This window comes from Alligator mississippiensis, chromosome 2, assembly GCF_030867095.1.
Source record: "Alligator mississippiensis isolate rAllMis1 chromosome 2, rAllMis1, whole genome shotgun sequence".
Taxonomy (NCBI): Eukaryota; Metazoa; Chordata; order Crocodylia; family Alligatoridae; genus Alligator; species Alligator mississippiensis.
In genome coordinates, this window is record NC_081825.1 from 226,429,740 (window position 1) to 226,449,272 (window position 19,533).

Here is a 19,533-nt window from a genome sequence, read left to right on the forward strand (position 1 = left end):
CAACACCCTTCAAAGGATCTCGCCGCACCCCAGAGTGCCACAGCTGACCATCACTGTTCTTCATAAAACTTTGGCTGTCTGCAGACTATAATCATGTAGGAGCTCTCAGAGGTTAGCACATGCGGTGCCCAGTGGGCACTGAAGTGGGGATACCAGGATTCATGCTTATGAAGAGAGCAATAACAGGAAGAGAAGTGAGAGCTGGAGGTTAATAAGTGCCCGGAGGAAGACACTAAGCAGAGCACACTGGCCAGCACCCACTGGCCCTCAAATGAATCCAGGGAGCCAGTAGACACTGCCTGGTGAGACTGCCCATTGACACGTAGACAATGCATAGGGGGAGCATGGGGGGGCACATGCCCCCCTGACAGGTCTACCGCCACCACAGGCAGTGGCGCCTGCGGGAGCTCGCCAGCTCTGGCCCCACCACCAATGCCTCTGGCAGTGCCTGCAGGTGCCCCCCAGACCCGGGAGGCACCAGTTGCCCGTGCAGAGACATGACCAGATGCGGGACAGGCCTGTTTGTTACACTCTGGGGATCCAGGGCTTAGGCCACCAAGCACAACGTCTCTCCTGGAAAGGGAGGCCCTGGGAAACCTCGCAACCGATTCCTCGGGACAACGAGAGTCGTAACAGAGAAGACAAAGGGTCAGAAGTTAGTAACCAGCGCTCCAAGGCAGGCGACACCCAGCACAGCACACGGGCCGGCATCCCCCGGCCCTCGACCGGCACCACGGAGCCAGCAGGCGCTGCCCGATGAGACTCGAGGCGGGAAGACGCCCCAGCATCCAGGCGTCAGCAAGATGCGTTGACCTCCTCTGGGGTCCGAGCCGGGCCGGCCTCCCCTTGGCTGGGCGAGGGCCGGGAGGAGGGGGGCCAGGGGCAGCGCTGACCGCAGGGCGCCCACAGAAAGGTCACCCACGAGAGCGGGCCCGGCCCGGCCCGGCCCGGCGCGGCGGACCCCGGGCATAAATGGGCCGGCGGCGGGCGGGGCCGCAGCAGGAAGCTGTGCTGTTCCGGGAGGCGGCGGCGGCGGCGGCGGCAGCAGCAGCAGCAGCAGGAGCAGCAGCAGCAGCAGCAGCAGGGACAGGTAAGCGGGGCTGTGGGGGGATCAGGCCGCGGCCCTTTTAAGCCGTGCCCCAGCAGGCTGCGGGGCGCGGGAGGGGGAGGAGGGGCTGGCGGGGTCGGGCTGCGGGCTGACGGCTGGACCATGAACAGGGCGCAGCTGAAGCGCGCGGGCATCCTGCGCATGGCGCTGAGCGGCGCCGCCGACCCGCTGCTGCCGGCCGAGGAGGATGGCAGCAGCCGCCGGGAGCCGCCCTTCGCGCTCCGCGCCGCGCGCATCGCGCTGGTGGTCTGCCTCTACTGGGCCATCTCCATCACCATGGTGTTCCTCAACAAGTACCTGCTGGACAGCCCCACGCTGCGCCTGGACGCGCCGCTCTTCGTCACCTTCTCCCAGTGCGCCGTCACCACCCTGCTGTGCAAGGGGTTCAGCCTGCTGGCTGTCTGCGGCCCCCCGGGCACGCTGGACTTCCCCTCGCTGCGCCTGGACCTCAAGGTGTCACGCAGCGTGCTGCCCCTGTCCCTCGTCTTCATCGGCATGATCACCTTCAACAACCTGTGCCTCAAGCACGTCGGTGTGGCCTTCTACAACGTGGGCCGCTCGCTCACCACCGTCTTCAACGTCCTGCTCTCCTACCTGCTCCTCAAGCAGACCACCTCCCTCTACGCCCTGCTGACCTGCGGGGTCATCATAGGTGAGTAGGGCCCAGTGGTTAGGGGGCCTGTGGTTGAGGGGTTGAGCGAGTCTCCCTCCATGTCCGTTCTGCAGAGCAATACCCAGCGCATGTTATGTAGAGCTCTGTAAAGCTGCATCACTTTATACAGCTCTGCCTGCCCCCATGAGCTCTCCCTGCCCCATGAGACAGGATGATCCTTTTCACGTTTCTGCAAAGGGAGGTGTCCGTGAGCCAGATTTGTCCGAAGTCGGACAGTTCATTGGTGACAGAGCTGACCTAAGCTGACCTCAGGACGTGGAGCCCCAAGTGCCTGACATCTAGTGCCATGTGCTCACAGCCTGCAACTCAGTTGTCTTGCCTAGCATAGGGGGATGAATGGGATTGTCATTCTAGCCACCAAAATACCCCTGGCCCTCACCACCGCATTATCCAAGTGCCTCATTCATTATTAAATATATTCCCCATGGGACAGAAAATACCACATCTCCATTTTATAGATGGGAAACTAAGGCATGAAGACTGGTGATGGAGCAGGAAATTGAATCCAGATGCACTGGCTTAAACGCAAGACTATTTTTCCTTTTTGTTCTTTCCATCTGTATAAAAAACTCTTATGTTACTGTAACTTCTGGCCTTTCTTCCTTGCTCTGTCACAGACACACAGCCTAACCTTGGGCAAGTTGCTGCACATCTCTGCCATGTGTGGATAGGATTCATCTTTCATAAACTGTAGAACTGCACTGGCTGCCTTGCCCAACTAGTCTTCACCGAATTTAAGTGCTAAATAATTGCAACCTACTCTTGTGACTGAAGATGAATCTGTTAATATTTTTACACGCACTTCCTCATCCTCCTATTTTAAATTGTTATATGAGTGCTTTTTTCCACTCCTGTTCTGTTACTAATTTGGGCAGCACTAAAAAACTTTGGCTAGTACCATATGGAGTAAGGACCCAGCCAGTATGAGTTTCCTGTATAGGAGAAAGTGTAAGATAAACAGAGTAGGAATAGATGTCAAATGATTGTAGTGATGTAAGGAATTTAAAGGAAGGCTGTGGAACTGGCTGACTGGGACATACTGGGGAGCTGAGTGCAGACCTCTAGGCCCTAAGCACAGATAAGAAGGTCATTGCCATTTGAGGACAAATAGGAGGCCTGAGGTAAGTTAGTTGGTCTCAGGTATTCACTTAATCTCTACAGAGGCAGGCCAAGTGTTGTGCGAGACTTCTTCTATCCCTGGTGGTTGAGATGATGGAGCAGACCTATCTGTCTCAGAAAGATGTTTAGCCATTTTGACATTTGAATAATGGGAACAGCCAGCTCCAGCTGATTCCAGGTTTGGGTGGCGGACAGTGCTATAGGATGTACCTTTTGCCAAGTGTAGTTTACTTGATGGATTACTCTGAGCCTTTTCCCTTGGGTTTTACTCTTGCCACGTGGATCCTGCCCTAGCACATAGCAAGACAGGTTGCTTCCCGGTCCTTCTGCCATCCATATGCAAAATGTTTACGTACATTGAACCAAACTTGTATGGTTAGTTGGGGGTGTGAGATAAAGTACATGTGCTTTGAACTATTCTCTTACGCCACCATTCTGCAGTAGGGAAAAGGTGCAGGTATGTGTGCTCACACAGGTAGTCATCCAAAGTCATTGCACAATTCTTTGCCCGCCCTACGTAGCTATTTGCTTGCTTTCATACACGTGCACGTGAGCCAAGACACAAGTGCATCTTGTAATGTAGACATGCCCTGGAATGCATATCAAAGCAAAAGGAGCCTCACCTTTCTGTTTCTGTTCAACCTCAAGCCCAGTCCAGTATGAAAGAACTAGACTCCCCCTCCTGTCTTCAGATATGGAGACTTTAAAAATGTAAATGTGCTACAAGCAAGTAGTTGCAGGTTCTTTCATCCTTTACTTCCTTATCAAAGCTGGAGTTCAAGCTTTCATTTTTTCCTCAGCAGCTGATGACCTCTTACACATTCCTTTCCTTCCTGCCTATGTGGGGAATTGTCAGTCAGTGTTGCTAAGGTGAAATGAAGCCCATAGCTCAGGTCCCAAGAGAAACACAAAGGACATAGTTACTTTCCAGGTAACTGGATGCAAAGAAGGCTTCACACTCAGCTTCTGCTTTAGAATCTTTGGACTTTTGCTCAAAGGTCTTAGTTTTTGTGACATGCATACACTCTGCCCCGACCACTTTCTCCCTGTTAAAAAATGCAGCAGAGGCTGTATGGGTCATGGAGTCTGAATTTCTCTCCAGGGCAGGTACTAGTGAGGTTTACTGTACCACTGAATCTAATGTTATGTCTATATTTAACTTTTTTTTTTTTTTTTTTTTTTTTTCAAAGATGCCTTGAAAGGACAAACTAGGGTACTTATCTCTTTTCCTCCTTGTATTTATGCTGGAGAAAGGAAGCCTAGCAAGCTCCTTGGAGCACATGTCGTCTTTAGTTTTGTGGGCTTTTTGGTTGGGGTTTTTTGTCACTTTTGGCAGCCTGAGAAACTTGGTCCCTTTCTAGCCTGAACCTGGAGAATGGTGAGATATCAATATCCCTAGAACAAAGATAGTGAAAGTTGAGCAACTGAGCTGGTTTCTTTTCTGTTTCTTTTCAAGCCGAACTATAACTTTGGGTAATACCTCTCTTATTACAGTGATGGATTAAACACTTGGAAAGCTATACATCTCAAACAAAATCAGACAGAACGCTTCTGACTCCTCTTCTTAGGGTTCAAACACGATGAGGGGTACCACTCTGACACTGCCTTTGTGCTCTGGGTTGCTTTTTGTCTTCATAAGATGGGCAATCCACAAACATTGTTTGTTTATTTTCATTTTTTATATAATCCTTTGTCAGTTGGTTTATAAATGCGATTTTTGTATGTAGCATTTTGGTCTTTTTGTCACTTTCTGGTCCCCCTGTCAGTATGTCACCAATTTTGTCTGCTTTGCAGGTGGCTTCTGGCTGGGTATAGACCAGGAAGGAGCAGAAGGCACCTTGTCATGGACCGGCATAGCCTTTGGGATCCTGGCAAGTCTTTGCGTTTCCCTCAATGCCATCTATACCAAGAAAGTTCTGCCTGCTGTGGATAGCAGCATCTGGCGTCTGACCTTCTACAACAATGTGAATGCGTGTGTCCTATTCTTGCCCCTTATGTTGTTGTTTGGTGAGTTTCATACCCTCTACCACTTTGATAAGCTGGGAGACCCCAGCTTCTGGGGTATGATGACCCTCGGTGGAGTGTTTGGTTTTGCCATCGGGTATGTGACGGGACTCCAGATAAAGTTCACCAGCCCACTCACCCATAATGTCTCTGGAACAGCTAAAGCCTGTGCCCAGACAGTTTTGGCTGTTGCCTACTATGAGGAGACCAAAAGCTTCCTGTGGTGGACAAGCAACATGATGGTTCTGGGGGGATCCTTTGCATATACATGGGTAAAAGGGCTGGAGATGAGGAAGGTACAGGAAGAATTGTCTCCAAAACCAGGTGAGAAAAGTGAGACCGGTGTCTAGCACCTCTGCTGCTGTGTCTGTGGAATGGAGCTTTGCTGGAAAAGGAGCCAAGAGCAGAAACTTCCAGGGCAGAAAATCACGAACTTATAAAATGCATGAGGCGTTTGTCTCAGGAGTTAAAGCCAAAGGCCTACCATATATAATGGTTTCTGCAACGAGGGATGGAAGGATGCTATTTCCAGAGGAGTTCATCCTGTTTCTTGAACTGGAAAGGGGGTGTAGGAGACAAAGGGCTTCTCTGTGTTGGTGCCTTTTTTAAACAGCTGTTACCATTGGTAACTTACCAATTGTGCACCATATGGAAACCCTTACTGTGAGGAAGGGGGAAACAGCATTTTTGCTGTGTAGCTGGGAATAGATATTGGCAGCCAACTACATGGTCTTGAATACAATGATATCCTGCACCTAAATATAAGGGAGGGGAACATAGCAGTCTGGGCAGCCTGGCTTCTACACAAATGTTCCCCCTATTATAAATGGAAATAGCTGTTCTTCCCATTCCGGTCCTTTTACAAGTCACAGGTGGAAAATCCCTTCACTACAAGTTCTGAGTGAATCTAGCAGAAGGACACACCTCTGAATTTCTTGTCTAAACAGCCAGTAACTCTTCTGGTTGAGATTTCTCAATATAGTTTGCTACCTCTTTTCTGCATCCACAGGATATGTGTGTCCCAAGAAATCATTACAAAGGAGGGACCAAATCTTAGTCTCCTTTCTTGAGACTGGCAGCTTTCCTTGTGTAGGTGGGAAGGATGCTGGCTTTTTTCACATGAGGTTACTGGATATTTGCGACTCTGTCTTTTGGAGTAACTAGGTCTCTGTCCTTGTGGGTTTCTGAAGTATTTTCCTTTCTGTGGTGAGGATCCAAAAATAGCCAGTTGGGGAAAATCAGACTTTTATAATTTTCTCTTCCAATACAGGAAATAAATAATGCTTTCATTAATTAGGCCAGTTTCAGGCTGGATTATTGCTTGCCTGCTATGGCTGCCTTCCTGGGGACCTTTCCTAGAAGATTCACTACAGAACTGATGCTTAGGCATGGAAAATGCCATAATTCCAGTTCAGTGACAGCACGTGGGGATAAAAGGTAAATGTTTTACCAAGAAATCCCAGGCCCTATCAGAAGGGTGAACAGAGCTGGTGCAGAACTTTATACTCTAGCAGTCTCTGCAGTGTCAGACTTGTGCAGGAACCTTTCCCTCTCCTGTCCCATCAAGTGCCATCTGAGGCTGTATTATACAGTCACTTTTCTCTCCTCATTCCTCCAGGTGTTGACCTTCATTCCCTACTGTTCTAGCTTTATCTAAACCCTGAGTCCTCTCACATCCAAAGATTATTTTAAGTGGGGTGTGCTGGGAGCTGGTATAACCTATTCTCAGTATCCTCTGAGTGATCTTAAATAGCACCAGATTGCTGCTATGAAAGCAATCTGACTTTTTTTTTTTACCTTTGTCCTTGCTAGCTAGGTTTTTCCTAAATTTCAGGAAACCAAGGTCACTGGAATTCTAAATTCAATTTGCCTTGTTAATGATGGTCTCCCTCCCCGTTTTTATTTCCTTTGGTAAAGGGTGGAATTTTTCCCATGGTTTGAGTTTTCTACTGGGATAGATTTTAGAGTTGCAAACATTGACCTGTGATTGTAAAACATATTAAATAAAATTATGGATTGGTATCTTGAGGGTGGTTTCTTCTACAGTGTTGTCAAAGGTTCAAGGGAACAGTGGGCACAGCAGTGCTCCTAGTGCAAAGGAGATTGCAAATTCTACTTCAGTTCAACAACAAATCAACCCAGATGATGGTGATATAAAACATTTTTAAAATGGTGCCCACGTGAGGGGAGAACATTGACTTTCCAAGCCCATTTCTAAAATGATTCAGTTAATGGTACCGTTTGTGGGTTTTCACAGGGTCTGGCTGAGAAGTGAAGGAGGCATTAGTCCTGTATTACATAATGGATAAATACTGATTCTGCCTGGATTTCAGTCAACATATTCTCCAATAGGATGCCGCCAATAGGGGAGGAATGTGAAGAACAGGTTCTAGTGAGTTTAATTTTCCAAGGAAAGTGTGATTGTAGTCTGTGTCCTGTAAAACAAGACCTGCTCTTGTTCACCCCTTGTGGTGCTGCTTCAGGGTATGGCTGTGGGTGCCCCTTTTCCCACTTTGTTGACAGGCAGTCACTTTGCTAAGGACTTCATCTGTTGGTAGGTGATATAGTCCTATATCAGTGGTGCACAAACTTTTGGCCAGCAGGCCAGATGAGCAGTGTGGAACTGGTCCATAACCAGATCAGCCCCCATGCAGCCTGTATGCCAGGATTGAGCCCTGGGGCACCATACTGCCCCTGCAACCAGGACAAGGCTCTAGGGCCCTGCATCACCCCCACCTGCCAGAATCAGGCCCAGTGCCATGCCTGCTTGTCCCCATGTGCCAGGATTGGGCCCTATATTACCCCTAACTAGCTGGGATTGGGCCCTGGAGTCCCCACCCCACACAGTGGGATCAGGTCCCATGCTGCCCTGCTCCCCTGATACAGCATGCAGGGCTATGCTATCTAGCCCACAGGGCTCCTAATGGATCCAGAAATTGACAGCAAGGAGCAGTGTCACCATTCTCCTGCTGCCAAATTTTCAGAACTGGAGAGCCCTGCAGGACAGATGACATGACCGGGGGGGGGCTGAATCTGGCCTGCGGGCCTGGGTTTGAGCACCACTGTCCTACACCAATAGAATCTGGAAGCCCAGGTGTGGCCCATGTGGGATGTCACCCCTCCCCATCACTCCCATGTGCATGCACAGTAAGGCTGCTGCAGTGTCCTGTGGAGCCAACTGGATGGAGAGAAACATGCTAGTGGCTTACAATCTCAGGCTGCCCCAGCAGAGGGGCTGTTGTGGAGAAATACCCTGTCCCCTTTAGGGATGAGAATCTCCACGGCCAATTTCTTCCCCTTCGTGCCCTCCATGCCACCCTGCTGAACACCTCCCACCTGCAATGGCAGGGGCTGGCTGCCTCTTGCTGGAGGAGATACAGCCCTGACCACACCAGTTCCCCTGGGAATAGGGAGGTGAGCTGAGGACAGGATGTCTCAGCCAGGTTTGCCCCTCTGGCTTCAGCTGGGGCTGTGTCCAACGGCAGCGGCCTCCCGAGGCTCACACCAGCCATTGCTAATAAAGGAGGCAGGGAATGGAGGGAAAATTAGACACACATTTATTATGAGGGGGAGGCAAGTCTGTGAGGGGAGATCTTGGACCCAGTGTATGTTATTAGCAGTAGCAATCATCATCATCATTATTGATATTATTATTAATACTGCTGTTATGTATTTATTATTACCTGCTATTCATTAGTGTTGTTGTTATGGACCTAGGGTCACCATCACAGAGGACATTCCAGTTTTCTGCTACTCTGTCCTCTATTGATATGAAACCCAATGCCTTTATGTAGAAAAATAGGGGACAAAAAGGCGTCGGGTTTCGTATGGACAGAGGACAACCGGCCTGTCCTTTTTGATGGCCACCCCATAAGAGCCCTTTGTCAGGCCTGGCCTGTCACGTAGGACCGGGGAGAGAGAGACACCACTACTGAGCGGGCCCACCTTTAAGGAGCGAGGCCGCTTTAAGGAGCTGGGGAGGGGGCGGAGCGGTTGCTGATTGGCAGCAGCGCCGCCCGATGAGGCCCAGGAAGCCTGTTTCCCTCCGCTACCTCCGCCCCTCCCACTGTACAGCTTCGTCAGCGCGCGCACCACCCCCACCCCTCCGCAAGCCCCGCCCCACGCACGCGGCAGGAATGTGCCACGTTAGTCCCGCCCCGCCCCGCGCCACGCTCGGCAGCCAATGAGCGGGCGGGGCGGGGCGGGGCAGGGCCTGGCGCCGGCGCGGTGGCCTGGCGGGCTGGGCAGACGGCAGCAGGCTGTAGCCATGGCGGCGTCGCGCTCGTTTCCGTCCTCGGTCCCGGCCCGTGCCGGCCCGTGCCGCGCCGTGCACTGGTTCCGCCGTGGGCTGCGGATGCACGACAACCCCGCGTTGCAGGCGGCGCTGCGGGACGCCGCTTCCGTGCGCTGTATCTACATCCTGGACCCCTGGTTTGCCGCCTCCTCCGCCGTGGGCATCAACCGCTGGCGGTGAGCGGCCGTTGGCGGTTGGCCGGGGGGGGGGGGTCTCGCGTCGACCTGTCTGCGGGCCGGCAGTGGCGCGGGACTACCGGCGCCAGCAGCGCATGCGCGCACTCCCGCCCACGCCGCCGCTCTCGGCGCGGGGGGGGGGGGGGGGTCGTGTCCTGACGGCGGGGGCGTACTCTGTCCTGACTGCTCGTGTCCTGACGGCGGGGGTGCACGCTGTCCCCAGCTGAGACCGGGCTTAGCAGCGCGACCCCGGTGCGCAGGTCGTGCACGTGCCTTTTATCGCAGCCTGGTTGTTGGGGGTGGGGTTGGCCCCCCGGGAGGTGAGAGAGGAGAGCCCCGCCTCTGGCAGGCAGCTGCTGAGCTTGTAGCGTGTGGCGCAGATCCCTTCTCGCAGGCCAGTGCCTCGCCCGCTCTGCGCACTGCGCCACAGGCCCCTTGCGGCGCGTGGAAGGTTTTGTTTGGATGTTAGAAACTGCTTTCTCATGAGGAGGGTGGTGAAGCACTGGGACAGGTTACCCAGAGAGGCGGTGGGATCTTCGTCCTTGGGGGCTTTTAAGACCCGGTTGGACAGTACCTTGGGAGGGATGATCTATTTGGAGATGGTCCTGCTTCGAGCAGGGGCTGGGCCAGATAACTTACTGAGGGCCCTTCCGGGTGAGGGCTCTCCAGAGCAGGAGTTTCCACCCCTGCTGGATTCATAACAAATGCTGCCCCCAGTTGATTGAGCTGGAAATGAGTACGGGATCATTTGGGCAGGAAGGGCCTTATGTGTTATCGGTGACAGCAGCTGGGTTGCCTTAATCACACACGGCTACTGCAGCGGTCTCTGACAGACCTTTGATCTTTTTGTGACCTTAAAGGAAACTAAGCTGTTAGCCACTTGCTGTCTTTTGATTAGTCAGGAGATTGCCTTTAGGAATAGAACCGGGTAAGTTGTCTGTCTCTTATTTCACTGAAATGAAATGTTGATATTGTGCCCAGTACTGAACAACATAAACTGGAGACCAGCCATCTCCTAAAAAGCGTTGGGGTCTGAAAGGCCTGAACAAAGTGGGATGGGCTGGAAAGCCTGGCAGAGGGAGTAAATGTCTGGCATAGCTTTTGGAAGTCATTGCTATGTAATGCCAGCACTGCACCTCTTTTAATTAGTAGCTCCTTGTTCCACTGGGCTAGAAGCGCTGCAGTCCAGAGCTGGCTTTGACCCAGCATATGGGATCATAGGTGTTTGCAGTGGGGAAAGCCCTGTTAAATCACATCTACTTAATCATGAGGGGCCAGTACAGGATGTTCTAAACCCTAATCTGAGAGATGTCTTGGCTGCCCTCAGACATCGTTTGGCTATGTTAAAAGGCAGCAGGAATAGGACAGGCTTTGACCTGGATAAGCAAAGTCCTACAATATTGCCCAACTCAGTAGGGTGTGGTGTAAATATATCCTTCCTGAGTTAGTTTGTATTTCCATTGGGAGTGATACTTTTTAACATACAGTTTAAGGATATGTTGCTGTGGGTAATTTCTTTTCCTTCCCCAAATCTCCCTGAGTGTTGGAACTTCTGAAGTGTCTTGATTTGTTTGTATGGAATTGGCTTCCCAGACGCTCCAAAACTGTCTGTTCAGTAAGAACCTTGCATTCGACCTCTGAGCTCCCTGGATCCTCAGTCCTTGGATTTTTACTTGGCTCCGTTCAAAATTAATCCCATTCTGCACACCAGCCCAAGTGTAGCCTTTCACATCTCATTTCTGACATGTGGGAAGCTACCTTGGACTCTAGGTAATGTTATCGGATTTTCTTAATCTGGTAGAGTATGGGATAGGTGTAGCTAGTATATGGTTACTTTGGAAAACATTTCTTCTCCAGCTGCTTTGCGTAAGTTCTTGCAGCCTCAAGAGTGGCATGCCAGCACTGAACAACACCCTGCCTTTGCCCTAGGGCTGTTGTGTGCGTATACATGTATGCACTCTTGCTTCTTCCCGCCCCCAAGATTCTTATGGAAATATATTTTGACTGCTTCTGGGAGGATAGGGGTGGAGGTGGAAAGAGCTCTGTTTGCTTTCATTCCCCAGCTGCAGTAGTGATGGAATGTAGTGGATCTGTAAAGCCTTGCTGAGAGCAGGAATCTGCATCCCAGTGGGCAGCTCTGGTTGTATTATCTGAGCATTACGTAATGCTGATGCACCACAGTCATGGCTGCCAGCAGAGTGGAACGGCCAGTGCAGGTAGGGATTCTCCTTCACAAGGCTGCTGTATCCTCAGGCAGGGCTTCCTCTCCAAGGCAAGGGCAGGCATAACCTGATTTCTGTTTTCCCACCCTGCCCATGGATCAGTTGCAGGTTTCAGTAACACCTTCAGGTACATAAAAAATCATGTATATGAGTGTGCAGGAGATTGTTGAATGGGTTTATTGTAATTGCCATCAGTTACCCATGCTGTACATCATCACTTAGTCCTTTAAGGGAGACAACTACCACTAAGTACTGACTTCTGAAAATTAATTTTAAAAATATTTTATATCACAACTCTAAGTTTACACATGTGCTAGAATCACAAGACATGCAGAAATTCAGCTGCTCACAGTTTTGTGTAGAATCTGTTCTTTAACAGTCCTGGAGATTGAAGTTATCTATTAAAAAATAGGTGCAGTATTAATAGCAGAAGGGCAATCTTACTCTTTTACACATGTTGCTGTACTAGGAACTCACTTCTGGGGTAGAGGGACCACAGCTTCATTTGTCCCTCTGCTCTAGGAGGGACCACAGCTTTGTTGGTTAATCTCTGACCTAGTCATTCCTTGGTTTTCCCATTGACACAAGAGGGAGCAACTGTGTTAATTTTATTGTCTGCATTGCAGTTGTGCCAAGAAGAACCCCTCTGGTTCCTGTAGAGATCATCAGAATGTATGCACCCTCACTGTCATTGAAATCAATAGAAGTTAGGTGCCTGAGTGATTTAGATGGTTATTTGTTAGGAGTTGAACAAACTGCTGTGACCCATTTCACATGGGCCAATGAGCAGTCTCAATAGGATTATTGTTTCTAGCTGAGACAGTTTGCCAGCCAGACTCCTTTAACTAGTTATGAGAAAACACTTTGAGACAGATAGGAATTTTTAGGAGTCCACAGTTCTCCCTACAGTTACAGCTCCACAGTTAGCATCTGAAATAAATGCAGTAGACTGTTCAGTAGAAAGGTGCTATGTAAATACATGCTTATTAATCGGAGCTCAGCTTTTTTCTGTGTAGGAATGCTAGCTTGTATTTTGCTCAGTTTTCTGCTACTTGCTTTTACTGACTCTTTGTATTACGACTTGGGTATAGTGACCTGGTTTCCAAAGGCAATGTATTAATCCATGTTTTACCTTTCTCCCTGAAACTGGGAACTATTTATTTTGCCAGTATGTGTGCTATGCTGTCAGCAGTAGCATTTGTGTTAATCATCAGAATGTCCTGGTGAGGTAGGGAGTCAGTATTTCCATTTTATAGGAGGGGGGAGTAAGCTGCTCAGAGTAGCACAGCAAGAAAACAGCAGAACTGGTAGTGGACCCCAAGACCTCCCATCCTTGAGGCCACTGCCACTTCTTTCCTCACAAGAAATGCATAGACAGGTTCCCTGCCCAATTTAAAGTATGGGCTCAATGGACAAACAAGTATTTCACTGACACTAAGCGGAAAAGGGGAGGGATAAGGAAGCTCCTGGTCTGAGACAGAATTGTAGGTTAGCTTTGCTGCTGCTTGTAACTAGCCCCAACCTAAATTAATTGAGGTTTCTTAAAATGCAGACTCATGTTTTGTGGATAAGACTGCAGAAGTGGGCTTTCGGGTATAATTTGACTGAAAGTGAGGAGAGGTTTAGCTTAAGGAAGGGGTTCCAAGTTGACAGGAGGCTCCACAGTCGCCTTATAGAGGTGAAAGTTTTGTTAAAGCTGGAATCATTGGCAGCATTAAACAAAGCAAAAATAAGCCAGGTCGTTAATGTAGACTGGAGTTTGGTTTGTAAGGCCTTGAAAGGAAGCAGAAGCAGCTTGAACTTCATACAAAGCACAATGAGAAGCAGAGAAATATGCGAAGCAGGCCGATGTCTCAGTGCTTAATGAGAGACGACTTTGGCACCAGTCTTTTTTTCTTTTTTTTTTTTTTTGGAGGGGAAGGGGCAGTTTTCTAGTGGGAGAGAAAGCCAAGTTAGTATCACATGAAATGAGAGACTGTGTAGATAAAAAATTTGGTTGTCAGTGTCACAGTGGAATACAAATCATATCATTTTTGCAAACATGCACTGTACTGATAGTGTTTCCCTTAGAAAGTTTGCACACTTCAGAGACCTTTCGCCACCTCCTAACAGGGAGGAATATTTCTGTCTACTTTTCCACTATAATATAGCATGTACCTATCAAGAACCATAAAAATGGGCATTTTTGGTGGCAAGAATTCTTATGAGTGATATCTTTTATTGGACCAACTGCGTAGGCAAGCTTTTAGGTATCACATTGCCCTTCTGCAGGCCATTCTTGGAGAAATTCATGACTTTCCAGAAATATTCCCTTAAAACTAGGGATGGGGGAGTGAGAATTTATCCATTTCATATTTAAAATCTCTCAGTGCTCCAGGATTATCATCTGTGGTAAATTCCACCAGCTGGTCTGCTCTGTAAACTCCTGTACATAGACAGTGCCACATCTATGGAGCTCCAGCTTGAAGGAGGCAGTAACTGCCAGATGGTTGCTCTTGCATTGTCAGTAGTCATTTGAAGTTGAAGGGATTGCAAGAGTGTGAAGGTGCTGAAAAAGTTTATTTGTCTATGCAGTGATAGGGAATTAACTGGCATTCTGGTGTCCTTGTTCTGTCTATTTGATGTTGGGATGAGTTAAACTCTAGGTAGTCATACTTCCTGGCTTAACCTTTAGCCTGGAAGGAGTTATTGCTTATAATGTTGCTGGAGTTGGGGGAGAACCTGCCATGCATATCTGTAGTCTTATGAACTGTCATCAGTCTGTCTTGTTTCTCCTCCACAGGTTTCTACTCCAGTCCCTGGAAGACTTGGACAACAGTTTAAGAAAACTCAATTCTCGCTTGTTTGTGGTACGGGGTCAACCAACAGATGTCTTTCCAAGACTCTTTAAAGTAAGTCTAAATATGCCATCTGTACCTTGGTCAGTAAGTCCTATTGTATTTCACTTCTTCTAGTCGCTGATGGTCCAGTCAGATCTAGAAGGTCTGTGTTCAAGAGAGCTAACTGGCAGGATGACCCTTTGTGAGGATTTAGTAATGTCAGCCAGTTCTACAGTCAAAACTCATGTAGCTTGGGAGAGGTGACAAATTATCTTTCATGATGACAGCCTCTGCCTCCCTATTGCTGCCACACATCTGTCAGCTGGCACTGCAGATTGTTGTCTTGTGTAAGGAGAAGTTCCTCCAAGCTTAAACTGTTTTCACCAGCTGCTTCTAAGCAGGAGAGCTACCAGGCCTATGCCCATTACAGACAAGCAGAAAATAGTCTTTGAGCCACATGTCAAGGGACAAATAAGGGTTTGTGTTTTGACTTGTCTAAGCCTATTGTACATTTCTAGCATATTCTGTATGAGCAGATCACCTCTTTTTGCTTTGATACAAAGACTGGATACTTTCCCATAGGCCACTGGCTAATAGTTGCATATCCTTGGGAGAGGTGTCGGGCTGAAGTATTATCCAGGGATGTGAAATGTGCATTACTTTCCACACTTGCTGTCTGATTAGCAGGATGAGTTTCTAAAGAAGCAATTTGTACTATAGTAGATGGCAATCTACTTGAATAGTAGGATGTCCAGGACAGTGAAAAATTGGTAAATTAGGAGGACTTGTACCATTTTAAGATTCTGTTCTTTGAAGCTGTTCTGAAAAGCCAGCTGTCCTTTTATTGAACTTAATCCCAAGAGTGTATGTGCCTAGAGGAGGAGAATGTCATAGCTTCTTGACTTGGATGTATCATACTGATGGCAGTAATAGCAAATTAATTGCACTCCATCCTGAAAGCCTGGTGTAGAAGCCTTTTTTCAGCAGGAAGCGCAGGGATACAGATGAGTCTGAATACTTTGAGAGGTCTCAGTGAGTAGTTACGATTTGCAATTTCTTTTAAGCAAAAGAGGTGAGGGGAATCTTCTTCCCTGGGTCAGGAAGGCTGCTGTGTGTTTTAACGCACTGTTTTTGCATGGCTGATGTCCAGGCAGCTCCTATGTGGGGGACAAGGAAGGACTAAGAAAGGGCTTTAAGGACATCCTAAAAGTACACTTGATCGAGTGTGTTCTGGATAACTCTTGAGCGCTAAGCAGCAATAAAGTGGAAGGAAAGTATATACCTTAAGTGGTGTGCCCTTGAGCAGGAAGTGTGTACAAAGTGAAGGATGTCAGTATCAGCAATGTGGGTCGCCAGTTGAGTGATGGTGTGAATTTTGTGACAAAAGGGTACGCCTTGTGTTTTGTGTATCTTGGGTACGCCTGCACAGGCATCTGCACACCCACTGCACTTGACTCGACTGTCCCTGCTGTGGCACTGTCATTTTCCAGTATCAGGACTTACCACTGTGATGGTGACATTTAGCTATGGCACAAATAGTCTGTGTGCTGCTTTTAGCCTTTTCTGAATCCAGGTTATTTTTTCTGTTGAACTGCAAACAAGTTCTAGCTATTTCCAGTCCATGTCCTCTTAGTTTGAGGACTAAATATAATTGCAGGATTTTTACAAATCAGTAGAAGAAATATAATCATACTCAGAGGACATAAAGATGCTAGAAGAATCCCAGATTCAGAGAGATCACAAGATACAGATTACTTGATCAATGGGAAGTCATTTTGAAGTGTCCTTTACTGCTGTCCCTTGTGCTCAGGTAGTTGTCATTATCAAAAACTTAGATACAAAATACAAGATACAACTGTGGCTTCCACACTTATTTTTCTAAACCATGGTTGTGTTCTTATGCTGCCCCCAGCAACTTACTGAGAATGACCTGCATGCTTTCAGGAGATATTCTTTTACTTTCTCTAGAATTCTCTTCAGATATTCAGATGGAGCTTGAAGAGGGCCAATAAGCAGGGTTTAGGAAGATGGTTACAGCTTGCAAAGCATGCTCTTGGTAGACTTTGTAACAAGAATACTAGACCTACACACTTAACAAAGAGTTGGAAACAGCAGTGTGAAGGGAGTTCAAGTTCATTTATGTTGTCTAACATCCTTCAGAGTAAGGTTATATAACAGTGGTAAGATGACAGGTAGGTCCACTCTACAGCTTCTTTGGATGCTGCTGTTAGTTGAAGTGTATTTGTCATGTTAACATATATGCTGTTTCAGTGCAAGGTACTACATGAAGCTGACCCTGCTATTTTTTGTTGCTTTTGCAAAACAGGTAAGTGTATGCCTAGAGGGGGCTTTTTTGGTTGGTGTGTTGTTTTGTTTTGGATTTTTTTTTAATATGCCCTCTTTCTTCCGAACAAGTATCTGGAATTTAACCGTCAGCAAAGAAACCAAACCCTGCAGTCATTGCCATGCCAAGTGTCGCGTTCCGTTAAGTCCCACAATGTTGAATTTTATGTGTCTGAGAAAGTGCCTTATTTTTAATTTTATATATAGAGCTGGATTCTACCAATAAAATAGCATCTTTATACCGTGATCAAATACCAAATGTTTGTTATTAATTGTATTTTAAATTGTTATCTAGAATTCATTACTTTGGAGAATTAATTTTTCTAGACTTTGAAGGTAGCAAAATGGTTTATCAAGATTTTTTTGATTGAAAAAAGGTGAAACATTTTCAGAATGTTCCTTTACATGGATTTGTATGAAGAATAGTGGATTTGAAACACTTAAACATGGGCTGTCTTGTTAAGCAGATGTTTGCTTTGTGCATTTAGCAACATTTACCATATGTTTCCTTGGTTTACTTTGTTTCCTGGGCACAAACTCAACATTTGCCCTGCAGCATTGGGAAGCCGAACACAGCAATCTCTGATTTCAGTGAGGCTGTTAATATTAATACTTTTGTGATGTGAATTAACTCTTAAATGTATTCCCTTTTATGCACAAGCCTGTGTTCTTTTAAACCAACCCCCCTTTTTAAGCATAACCTCAGTGGTTTTGTCCCTCTAATGATATGAAAATGTAATGCTAACTCAAAAAATCATTTTCCAGTTTAAGGAGAGACCTAACTCTGAAAGGCAAATAAACATTTATCATAAGCATGGTGTTCTTTTATGCACTGTTCTTGGCTGGGAGGTGCATAGGATAGCTATGTACTTTGAAGCTGGAGAGGTTTGGAGTTTCCATGAGGGGATGGTTGGCAACTAGCAGGGGCAGTTGATTCCTGCTCTAAACTTTCCCAAATACTCATCTATGGCATCCTTGTTCATCATAATCTATTCATAATCACTCATGTGGTGGTAATTCTTAACTCATTTGTGCTTCTGTCTGCTCTAAACTCTGCCCCATTTCGGGAAAAGGCAGATTTCCCCTAGTGTTTGCAGAGGCTGGTAGTTCCCTGGGAAAAGGGGTGTTCTGTGCTGTTTCAGCTGAAAAGTATTACTCCCCAGGCCATTTAGTTGTGTAGCCTGTTACCTGTATTCTTTGTTCCTTTTTAGTACCACCCCCTTGGCTCTTTAGCTGTGTTTGCAGAGTGTTTGCTCACCAAACCTGTGGGCTGTAGCTCCATGTTTGACAATAACCTCAGGAGTGTCACTGTGGAAACCATTAAACCTCTTCTTATAGCACTTCATTTTCTGAGAAAACTAGGCCATGGATTTTGAGAGCAAATTGTACCCTGGGAAGAGCTAGAACAAGCCATGCAGCCACTTTTCTCAGGTCTGTGTTTTTCACAGAGCCTAATTCATGCAATTTATGAAAAGTCTGTAGAAATGGCAAGATATCAGACTGATTCATGGCTTAAATAAAATAAAAAGAGTTCCCATTCTGGAGAGTAAATAGCCCAAAATCTGGATTCCAGCATCTTTTACCATTCTGGAAAAGAAAAGTCTCTCAGTTCTCATCCCTTCTATGCTCTAGTGCTGTTCCTACAGTCATTCCTTGTCCTGCTTTCCATTGTCACACATTTCATAATCTGGGGTGAACACTACTTCTCTCTTGTGCTAGTCAGTGGAGCCCTAGAAAATTTTGTTTCAGGACCTCTATTTTGGCTTAAACTAATTGACATTCTCCGTATAAATAAACACACAGGTCAGAAGGAGCTTGTAGTGAAAATTTCCACAAGAAGTGGTTAAAGTCCAAACACTTCAGCATTAGGGTAGTTTTGAGGCCTGAGAAATGAAATGAACAAGGGCTAGTAGGCAAAAAGGAGGATCTGTAAAGGTGCATAATAAGGGTCTGAACGTTCTGTGTTTTTAGCTCTGAGTTTTAGTAACATAATTGAGTGAGTTTGCATAACAAATTTTTACCTTGATTTTTCCTAGAGCTGGTAAATACAGGCTAATTCACTAATAGTCTCCATTCAAACTTGCTGTTGACAGCACTCATTCCCTGCTGCAGTTCTCACTGTGTCTAAGCTCCCCTAAAGTAAGAGTTCCTTGGACCTTATATTGGCAAGCTGTGAAGAAGGATCTTCTTCTGTCACTTAGTGGTCCTGCTGGCTGAGTGGGATCAGTTGTCTGTAGTGACACATCTGTGTACTGTGTTCTTTGCAGGAATGGGGAGTGACTCGTCTTACCTTTGAGTATGACTCGGAACCATTTGGGAAGGAGAGAGATGCAGCTATCATCAAACTGGCCAAGGAAGCTGGAGTGGAGGTGGTAGTTGAGAACTCTCACACACTCTATGACCTGGACAGGTAAGAGGTAGAGCAGAACCTGTTGTGCTGCTTGGGGCTGGTATTTTGCTTTTGAAGAAGGATTCTAATCTAGGAAAGGTTTCAATCCCCTAATAAATCAAACCAAATAAACTGACAACTAACTCTGAACACTCAAATAATGAATTATAGTTGAGCGCCAATATAGCAGAAGGATTGCAGTCTATTCTAGTACTGCCTTCTCCATCCTCCGAAAGTGCTGACAGCAGTGTAAACATGGGGAAAGGTCACCTCAAGCCTCTGTTCTTCTGTGGTCATTATTTCTAGCATGTCCTATTGACTACTGTTTGTGGACTTTTCAGTTGCTTAAACTGCTTTCTTACCACAGGGTCACACAGACACATAAG

At 47.1% G+C, this 19,533-nt stretch overlaps 2 protein-coding genes across 4 annotated transcripts in view; both read left to right on the forward strand.

The window, feature by feature from the left end:
• The first annotated feature begins 526 nt into the window (after window positions 1–526).
• Window positions 527–6,932, forward strand: SLC35C1 (solute carrier family 35 member C1). Of its 2 annotated transcripts, XM_019477143.2 has the most exons (3): window positions 527–1,090; window positions 1,219–1,760; window positions 4,695–6,932. In XM_019477143.2, the coding sequence occupies exons 2-3, from the start codon at window positions 1,250–1,252 to the stop codon at window positions 5,252–5,254; spliced, it is 1,071 nt and encodes a 356-aa protein (XP_019332688.1). In that variant the 5' UTR covers window positions 527–1,090; window positions 1,219–1,249; the 3' UTR covers window positions 5,255–6,932. The 2 variants fall into 2 exon arrangements, with proteins under 2 accessions (XP_019332688.1, XP_006274124.1); XM_006274062.4 differs by lacking the exon at window positions 527–1,090 and having other exon boundaries at window positions 1,182–1,760.
• Window positions 6,933–9,136: 2,204 nt separating this feature from the next.
• Window positions 9,137–19,533, forward strand: part of CRY2 (cryptochrome circadian regulator 2) — a 33,072-nt gene continuing 22,675 nt past the window's right edge. For both annotated transcript variants that reach the window (XR_002086899.2, XM_006274071.4), the window contains exons 1-3: window positions 9,137–9,374; window positions 14,379–14,487; window positions 19,026–19,168. Coding sequence is in view for 1 of the 2 variants with exons in the window: in XM_006274071.4 (XP_006274133.1) it covers window positions 9,172–9,374; window positions 14,379–14,487; window positions 19,026–19,168 (455 nt within the window). In the remaining variant the exon portion in view is untranslated. The remainder of the gene's footprint in view (window positions 9,375–14,378; window positions 14,488–19,025; window positions 19,169–19,533) is intronic.